The sequence below is a fragment of the Bos javanicus genome, chromosome 11, assembly GCF_032452875.1.
Source record: "Bos javanicus breed banteng chromosome 11, ARS-OSU_banteng_1.0, whole genome shotgun sequence".
Lineage (NCBI taxonomy): Eukaryota > Metazoa > Chordata > Mammalia > Artiodactyla > Bovidae > Bos > Bos javanicus.
In genome coordinates, this window is record NC_083878.1 from 92,197,669 (window position 1) to 92,207,599 (window position 9,931).

At 55.6% G+C, this 9,931-nt stretch overlaps 1 protein-coding gene across 1 annotated transcript in view; it reads left to right on the forward strand.

Annotated features, from left to right (window-relative positions):
* The first annotated feature begins 5,759 nt into the window (after positions 1-5,759).
* Positions 5,760-9,931, forward strand: part of DAB2IP (DAB2 interacting protein) — a 213,760-nt gene continuing 209,588 nt past the window's right edge. The window contains exon 1 of the mRNA XM_061433411.1: positions 5,760-5,948. Coding sequence (XP_061289395.1) covers positions 5,909-5,948 — 40 coding nt within the window. The 5' untranslated portion in view covers positions 5,760-5,908. The remainder of the gene's footprint in view (positions 5,949-9,931) is intronic.

Here is a 9,931-nt window from a genome sequence, read left to right on the forward strand (position 1 = left end):
GATCTGAGATTCTTTCATGATAATTCAGCTTCACATTTGCAGGACAAAAAGCCCACAGCGCAATGTGGTTGCAAGTCGGGGCCTTGGAATCCGCTGTGTGACCACCGAGGGCAAGCGACTTAACCTTCCCACAGCACCACGAGCAAAGGTCTCGAATTTCTAATCCAGCCCAGCAGCGCGGGGTGGCGTGAGGGCCCAGAGTTTGGGCCTTGCTCCTGCCACTTCCTGGATGTGAGGTTGTGTCTCCTTTCTCTGAGTCCTGGTTTCTCAGGACAACGCTGAGAGGGACCCGAAATGCAGGGGAGGGGGTGCTGTCATCAGAAGGAGACCCTCCTTGCCCCCGTGGAGCCAGTGACAGGGCCAGCCTGTAACCTGCCCTTGTCCCCCTGCTGGCTGGCTCAGAACTTATTTAAAGGTGCCAGCTCTCAGTTTCGTGGCCATTGAACCAAAAAAGCAAAGCGACCCTCTCCTTAAACGCAGGAGATGGCAGCTGCTTGAAGGGGCCCAGGATGGAAGGTGGAGCTACCAGAGAGCAGACCCAAGGCTGGTCTGTCTTCTTGCCCACCCTGTCCCATGTCCCACCTCTGGGCTTGCCTGTCACATCCTCCAGACAAGCTTCTTTTTCCTTCAGCTGGGAGGGCCTGTTAGGTGCTACGGTGGAGCCAGTAGGGCCTTCTCATCTCGAAGACAAGGTCTCAAACCTCAGCTGTGCCACTTCTCAGGAATTCACTGTCGCCTCTCAGTGTTCCCATCTGTGAAATGGGACTCAGAAAACTTTTTTGGAAAAGTTGGTGTGAGGTACAGAGAGGGTAGCAGGCTCACAGTACAGCCCCCCATCCCCAAGTAGAAGACCCTCTGGTCTCCCTCCTCCTGGCTGACCCTGGGGGCCCAGCCCTTACTGAAAAGGGAGAACCCAGTCCAAGCAGATAAGCAGGAAGATGCAGGAGCGTATCTGGGTGTGAGGAACCCTGGAACTCAGCGAGAGCTCCTGGGTGGTGGGCTGATTATCAAGACAGGGGGCAGTGGGGGGAAATAACCATTGCACACATGTTTAGTGGGGAAACACTTCAGGTGGGCCAGTTGGGGACTGTTCTAAGTGCTGTTCTACACCATGGAGCTTATGTGAAAGCAGGAGCTGGCAGATAAGATGCAAATAAGCATTCAGCTGTGGTACTGGAGAAGACTCTTGAGAGTCCCTTGGACAGAACAGAGATCAAACCAGTCAATCCTAAAGGAAATCAACCCTAAATATTCATTGGAAGGTCTGATGCTGAAGCTGAAGTTCCAATACTTTGGTCACCTGATATGCAGAGCCAACTCACCAGAAAAGACTTTGATGCTGGGAAAGATTGAGGGCAGGAGGAGAAGGGGGCAACAGAGGATGAGATGGTTGGATGGCATCATAGACTCAGTGGATATGAATTTGAGCAAATTCCAGGAGATAGTGAAGGACAGGGAAGTCTGGCATGCTGCCGTCCATGGGGTTGTAAAGTCAAACACGACTTAGCTATTGAACAACAATAATGTCAGGTGATGTCTATCGAAAGGGCCAAGAAGAAAACTAAAGCCAGGAGTGGGGTGAGGGGAGGGGCAGGGGACCTGATATCTCAGAGAGGTGGTGAGGGACCTGAACACAGAGTGGGGATAGCGAGGATTTGGGGGGATTTCACTCTAAGCAGGGGAAATGGCCAGACCCTGGGGCAGTTCAAAGAAAAGGCCTGTAAGTCTGGGCTAGGGGGAGGGGAGAGGGAGAGAGATGAGATAAGGAGGGCCTGGAAGGCTGTGTTGAGGACTCTAAACTTTAGCTTTACCTAACGCTTCTTCTGGCCCTGTTCTAAGATCTACCTGTATTAACTCATTAATTCTCCCACCAGCCCTCCAGGGACTCTCCTTACTTCTATTACAGGTGAGGAAACGGAGGCTCTGAGAAGTAAAATCACTTGCTGAGGGTCACCCAACTGGTAAACGGGGAGCTGGGGTTCGGACCCAGGCAGGGTTACCTGTCCTCACTCAAGATACCAGCCAGGATGCTCCAAAGTGGACTCCAGCCCACACTGGTCTGTGTTCTGGAGAGGAGCCATGCAGGGTGGGACAGGGTCTGAGCCTGGGGTCAGGCTTCACCTCAGTTCAGAGCCCCAGACTGGGCAAGACTATGGACTCCATTTGGCCCTGGACACAGGGTTTAACTAGAAAATCAGAACCTGGAACAGGAGAACCTGAACGCTCATACCACCAGGGGTGCTGGACGTCTCCTGCCTTACTCCTAGTCCGTGCAGTGGTGTTGCCTGCCCTTACTAGCGTCTGCCCGGAGAACACCGCTTCATCCCTGTCTGTCCAGCTCAGTTGGCCCGTCCTCTGCAAAGCTTTTCTTTATTTTTAAAAATGTATGGACTTATTCGGCTGCACTGGGTCTTCACTGCTGCACGAGGACTTTCTCTTGTTGCGGTGAGTGGGGGCTACTCTTCACTCTGGTGCTCAGGCTGCTCATTGCAGTGGCTTCTCTTGTTTCGGAGCACGGGCTCTAGAGTCTGGGCTCAGTAGTGGTGGTGCACGGGCTTAGTTGCTCCACAGCATGTGGGATCTTCCCAGACCAGGGATCAAACCTGTGTCCCCTACATTGGCAGGAAGATTCTTAACCACTGGACTGCCAGGGCAGCCCTGTGCAGCTTTTCTGATTCTGCTAAGCGGATTGGCCCCTCCTCCAGCCTCACTTTATTCTCCTCTAGCTTTCAGATCCTTCGATTTTGATTCTTCCTTTCTGTGTCTGGCTCCCAGGCTTGGCCCAGCCTGGGCGTGGCAGGCACAGGAAGAGTGAGTGGGTGGATGCAGCATCTCTATGGCAACCTGCTGGCCTGTTGCAGCGTGGTCCATCTAATCCATTACCACCCTATGAGGAAAGGCCAGGAGAAGCCCCATTCCACCACTGAGACTCCTAAGTGCGGAGTCAGTAGCTCAGTGTCACCCACCTCTTAAGCAGCAGAGTCTGGTTAGAAACCCAGGTGGTTGATTTCAGCCCTATCACACTCTAGCAAGAAAAAGACCTCAAGTGCCTCTGTGCAAATGGGCCCCTATAGCTCCCCGAATCCCTGGGACTCCCAGAAGCCCTGGGGTCCCTGGAGGTTAGGGGAAGTAGAGGGAACTGGATCTGAGCTCACCTGTTGACTGGGGGTCCAGGCTTCCCATCCACCACTCCTAGAGCCCCTCCCCCACATCCGCTGAGTCAGAGATCCAGGGAGCCTGATGCCTGCAGCTGCCTGGGTAGGGCCTGACCTCCCTGTAATTAAGGCAGCGGGAGGCTGGGCGCTGGGATCTCTGTCATCACAGAGGGGTGGTCACGGGTGACAGAGGAGCTTCCCCCAGGCTAGGCCAACCACGTCAGCAGCCACTGGCTGCTCTGGGAGCACTGGGCAACAGCAGGGGGCTGGGAGGGGTCAGGGGGGTGTTTCCCTCCCTGCCACCCCGGCCTGGTCCCTCCTGCCAGCCTCCCAGCTTGTCTCTATCTCCTATTTCACCCCTCTTTTTTTCTAAATTTTTTATTGACAATTTTGGGGGGTGACACCACATGACGTGCAGGATCTTAGTTCCCCAAACAGGGGTTGAACCCTTGCCCCTTGCAGTGGGCATGCAGAGTCCTAACCACTGGACCACCAGGGAAGTCCCCCATCTCCCTCCTCTTTTTTAAAAAATATTTTCTTTCTTTATTTAGCTGTGCCGGGTTTTAGTTGTGGCATGCAGGAGCATTTAGTTGCCATTTGTGGGATCTAGTTCCCTGACCAGAGATTGAACCCCAGGCCCCCAGCATTGGAAGTACCAAGTCTTAGCCACTGGACCACCCGGGAATTCCCCATCTCCCTCCTCTTAATGTCCCCTCTGCCTCAGCCTCAGGGTCTGTCTCCAAAAATCTGGTCACTGAGGCTCAGTTTCTACTATCCCAGTGTTCTGTGGGGAACAGACAGTTTCTCTGCTGTAAGTGCAGAGTGTTAAAGAGAATTCTGGGAAAGGGCTGTCTCCAGGGATACCCAGGTATCCACTGGGATGCAGGCCGTCCTCTGGACAGAGGGCTTTCGAGGCTGCTCGTGCCCCCTGGACCAAGCCTGCACTCCTGGGCTGTGATTCCATGTCCACTGGTTCCAGCCCCAGCCACTCACCTGCTCCGACACCCTCCCGGCCCCTCGTCATTCCCTCTGCGTGCTGCTTCCATTTGCTTCGGTCACACCCTTCCTGCCTCTGTGCCTTTGCCTGTGCCACTCTCTCTACCTGGGAGGCCCGCCCCTTCTCGCACTCGCCCATCCCATTCCTGCTCTTCTCTCTGTCCTGTTCAGATGCCTCTTCCCCCAGGCATCCTTCCCTGATTGGGCCCAAATGACACTCTCCCTGTCCCGCAAGCCCCGGGGCCCTGTTGTGTTCTGGGTCTGAGATGTGGATTGAAGTACTGCATCTTTGTCCTCCCCCCAGCACCACCTCCCTCACCAGCATCTAGGCTATGACCTCTCTGGAGGTTCAGGCCTGGTCTGAAGGCCACTCACAAGCCTCGAACAAGTCACTTCTCCCCTCTCATTGGCCTTGTCCTCATTTGTGAAACAGGACGGGCAGGGTTTTGGCTGGCGGGGTCACTGAGGAGTGACCGTATCCACGTGGGGAACACTGGGACCGGTGCCCGGCTCTGGTGGCCGCTTAGTGAGTAGCACCCAGTGTTATTATAGCTGTGCCCGTAGAGGCCAGTGTCCCTCTCCCCTGGGGACTTGACAGCCCCCGTCCAGTCCTGCCCCAGCCTCTGCCCCCTTATACAGTAACCAGAGAGGCCTTTCTAAAGAACAGCCTGGAATGTCTCCCTCCCACGCGTCATCCCCTGGGTCAAACCTGAGAACCATCCCCGCCCATGAGGCCCTGCCTGATCCCCTCTGCTACTTCTCTCCCACCACCTCTGCCATGGCCTCTGCTCCAACTGCCTGGGACTTATCGAGGAGGTCACTGAACACCCCAAGTGCCATCTCAGTTCAGGGCTTCTGCACAGCACGCTCCCTCTACCCAGCACACCCTCCCCCTCACTCCCTCCTTCTTCAGCTGGCTAATTGCTACTCACCCATAAGGCCCCAGCTTAAGTGCCCAGTCCTCCAGGAAGCCTTCCCTGACCACCTCCCCCTGTCTGGGTGAGGCAGCCCTTTTTTTTTCAAGTTCCCTCAGCTCTTAGTGCACACGCTGCATTGCACAGGCCTGTTTACCTGTGAGCTCCAAGAGACCAGATGCTGAGACTTGCTCCCTCCTGCAAAACCCAGCACCTGGCATGGTGTCTGGCGCCGAGTAGATGCTCAAAAAAAATCTAGTGTCTGACTGAATGGATGGATGAGTCAATTTCTGCATCCCCCACACTGCAGGAAATGTCTGTGGAACAGATTTGAGTGGGAGGTTCCAGCAGGGCCTGGGAGAAACCCCTGGGGTTTGGGCACTGGGCGGTGAACAGAGCGGACCCCCCATCCCTTCCTGTGGGTGGGCCAGCCTCCCCCCTTCCCACAGACCCCAGGGTCCCCCGGAGCCACCCTCCAGATGCTCAGCCCAGGCTCACTCTTACCTCTTAGCTTTTCCATTTGCGCAGGCCGGCCAGATCCCTGCAGCCAGCGTCGCGGGCAGCCAGGCCAATCGTCCCGGCGTCTTCCTATTTTAGACATCTCTGCTGCCTTGGTCCCTTCTAATGTTTCCAGCCAGGCTGCGGGGGGAGGAAAAAGAGGTTACTGCTACTTTAAATGTACTGTATGAAGGCGAGGGCTGGAAAGGGGCCTGCGTGCAGGAATACCCAGTCATCTAGTTGGAAAAGCCGCCAGATGGAATACAAAAGGAGAAACCCAGACGCTCATGGAGACAGCCTCGGTTCATAAATCAGGTGGGGCCAGGGGCTGGGGGCCCATACGCCATGGAGCCCGACTCCCTCTTGGACCAAGACGACTCCTTCGGTAAGACCAGAGCGCCAGCAAAGTGGCAGAGTGCTGCTCAGGGAGACTTTCTCTGTTTGCTGCGGGAATCCAGGAATGCGAGTTGAAGCGGGGAGGAAGATGGGCACTGCCTGGTGTGGGGACCTGTGGGTCACGGGTGCCGGTGGTTGCGGGGCACAGAGCTGACGGGTCCCCGGAGCCGGCGTTTCTTGGGATCAAGCACCGGCGGGGTTGGGGGAGGGAGCGGGAGTTTCGGCCCTCCTGGACCGAAGGAAAGGAAGGAAGTTTGCAGCCCCCTGCCTGTCTGCCTCACTCGAGGTCGTCCCCAGGCCTGCTGGTTGCAGTGGGGGATTTAATTAGTGAGATCCTGCAGATAAATATAGATGGACCAGGCAAGAGGAACGCAGTCTGTAATTAAAGCCAGGCTGCAAGCATTCCCCGGTCTGCAGAGCCCCAGGGGCTGCCCCCGGGAGCGCCCCTGCCGCAGCCTCCCTGCAAACCCTGGGCAGATTGTTGCGCGAAAGTTGCTTGGGACAGAGCCCTTGTTGGGAGCTGGTGGCAAGGAACTTGTACATTTCCCAATGGATCAGCCATGGCAGTTTCTGCAGGCTGGGGGCTCCAGGGTTGCAGGGGTCTAAGACCCAGATTGCTCAGCCTGGTCAGGCTGTGCACTTTTGGTTAGGATGCCGGTGGTGGGGCGGGGTGTGTGTGGGGGTGGGGGGGCACTCTGGCCATCTCTGCGATGCGGGAAGATGGGAAGCAGGAGGGTGGGAGGGTGGCTGAGGGACTGAGGAGGGCTGGGCTGGGGGGACGTAGGTTTTAAGGCTGTGTAAGGAGGGGGCCCTGTTGGCCTCGGAGAGGAGAGCTAGTCAAGAGAGGCATCACTCCAGCTAGGATCAGCCTTCTGGGGACCTAGATCGTCCTGGGCCTATGGTTCCTGTTAAGAAAACTGTGTGCTTCTCCCCCTGGACCCCCACGCCCACCTCAGCCAGGCCTGGCTGCAAGGCACAGATTCAAGGCCAAATTTCCTCCCCTGCCGGCTCCAGTTCTTTCCAGGGAGAGGGGCTCTTGCCATGTTTGGAGCTGCACCCCTCAGGGGAGCTTGGCGCCGCCTAGCCTGGCCTAGCCCGCGGGCCTGGCATCTTCGAGAGGTCGGGTGGCCAGTGGATGCCTGTCAAGTGATCTCCACGTGCCAGGCTCTGTGTCAGGGTCAGGGGTGCAGGAAGAGAGAACTCAAACCTAAGAAACAGTTTGTGATTAGTGAATGGAGAGAGGAAAGAGAGAGCGAGGGAGCAAGGGAGGGAGAAGAGGGAGATGGTGCCTTGGCCCTGGAAGAGCTCCTGGCCTCCAATGGGAGACAAATGATATGAGGCTGGATTCTGAGTGATGAGTTCCTGGGAGGGAGGTGGAGCAGACAGTCTGGAGTGTGGGACAGGCCTGCCTGTCCGCAGAGGTGCCCACCTGAACTTGGCAGGGGGACATCTAGATGCTACCCCATGGAGGGCACAGACCCCTGTCTAGGGGACCAACCCAGAGCCAGGCAAGGCTCCAGATCCCTCTGTCTCCCTACCTGGAACTCACTGGTGTCTCAGAAACCCACAGCCTCCACCTGCTGTCCCACGGGTTTGCTAGCAGCAGTCCTGGGGCAGGGTAAGTCCAGGGCCCCTGGAAACGGAGACTGCTCGCACCATAACCGAAGGGCCCATGCGTCAGCTCCTTGTCCTCCCTTGTCGTGGGAGCCTGTGGTTGGCCTTCTGGAAGCTGGGCAGGCAGTGAGGTGCCTGGGATCTGAGGGGAAAAGACAAGGGGACAGGGGACAGTTCCTCAGGAAAGTGATGAGCAGGAATGGAGGGGAGCCCAAGAAGTCCTTGGGAGTGGCCCCAAGCTGAAGGGGCCATCCTGGCCAGGTCTTACAGTTATTCATCTAACACACTACTTTCAGATCCTGAACTAGGTTTTGGGGTTGGAGAGACAAGTCAAACCTTGTCTCTGCCTTTGTGACACTCCCAGGCTAGTCTGGGAGAGAGGTAAGCACTGATGGGGAAGGCCAAGGCCCCGAGGAATCCTTAACCCCACACTTGGAGTCCAGGAAGGCTTCCTGGAGGAGGTGACTCCCCCACCAAAGAAGTGGATGACTCCTTCTTTTGTGAAACAATTTCTTCACCTGGCTTCTGGGATAGGCCACCCTCCTGATTTTCTCCCATCTATCTCCCAGTCTTTTTTTCTGGTTCCTTCTCTTGGACCCTTCAGTCTCCCTGTTAACCACAAGGTCCCTTCAGCAAGGTTGATCTTTTCTGCTTCCCTCTGTGATCTGACTCTTCTGTCCTCATCCCCTGATTCTATAGGTTCCAGTGACACTGCTCTGTCCTTTCTCACACTCACCAAACTAGTTAATGCCCTCAGGGCCTTTGCATATGCTATATCCTTTGCCGGGAATCCTTTTCCTCTCTTTCTTCATTGAGCTAAATTCCTCCTCCTCCTCCCAGTCTCCAGTGAGAGTCACTTCCTCAGAGAGGCCCTCCTTCGATCACGTTAAAGTGAAGTGAAGTGAATTCTCTCAGTCGTGTCCAACTCTTTGCGACGCCGTGGACTGTAGCCTACAAGGCTTCTCCATCCATGGGATTCTCCAGGCAAGAATACTGGAGTGGGTTACCATTTCCTTCTCCAGGGGATCTTCCCGACCCAGGGATCGAACCCGGGTCTCCCGCATTGGAGGCAGATGCTTTAACCTCCGAGCCACCAAGCAAATCACACACATTACTCTGTCAAATTAGAGCCCACTCTCCTACCCTCTCTTCCTTTATAGGACTGGTTCCTAGTCACACATGGGCTTTCCTTATGGCTCAGCTGGTAAAGAATCCGCCTGCAATGCAGGAGACCCTGGTTCTATTCCTGGGAAGATTGAACTGGAGCAGGGAAAGGCTACTCACTCCAGTATTCTGGCCTGGAGAATTCCATGGACTGTATAGTCCATGGGGTCGCAAAGAGTCGAACACAACTGAGCAATTTTCACTTTCATTTTCAGTCTCCTAGTTGCTCGACACCTTATGGTATGTATATGTGTTTAACCTCTGTCCCCCACTCATCTCTAAGTGTCCTGACAGCTGTTATCCCCAGAGCATGGCTCTCTGCCTGGCCTGTAGTGAGAATCCAACAAATGCTTGTGAACGAGTGAGTGAGCAGATGATTCGGTTGGCTCAGCCAGGGAGGTGAGAAAAGACATTCCAGGCAGAGAGAACCTCGGGGGTTCTCTGACACTTCTGGTGAGAGTGATGCTTCTGGTCAAGGGATGGTGAGTTGAGCTCCTTGGGGACCCAGGATGGGGACAGGGTGGGGAGAGGCACAGCTGAAGGAAGGGCTCTGGGCCGCCCTTCTCTTCTTCAAGCAGAGCAAGACTTTCTTCCATTTGGTGGATATCCTGAGCTCTGATTCCATTCACCAGGTGCTCAGGGGCTGAGAGGAGTTTGGCCTCATCCCTAGCCGCTGACTCTGATGTTCTGGAGGCCTTGGCACATTCAGGGTATCTTAGCAGACAGGGGTGAGTAGAGCCCCATAGGGTGTCCTGAGACGTGGGACCTTAGAACAAGATCCTTATGACAATGTCCTTAGAACAAGGTCACTGAGGGCTCAGACCACAGCTGGGGCGAGTGGCACACACAGGAGCAGAGATTTCTTTTATACAACAATCAGGGGCAGGAGGGCAAGCGCTTGGAGCCTGCACACTAACCCTAGCAGAGCCCTTCATGGAGGGGGCTCAGTTTCCCCAAGGGTAAATCGGGGTGAGGACCAGACAAGATCTGACTGACTCCCTCTGGCAAGGGCCTTTCAGAGCTGCATGGAAAGGCCAACCTAGACAAGCAAAGCACAGTACTTCCTTCTCGTGTCCTCTGATAGCCGAGGAAGGGGACGAGGGGATCACCCAGTCACTGACTTGACTCCCACTCAAGATCCTGAGATCCTTTGCGGGCAGGCACTGTGTCTCATTTGCTGCTGTATCTCTAGGG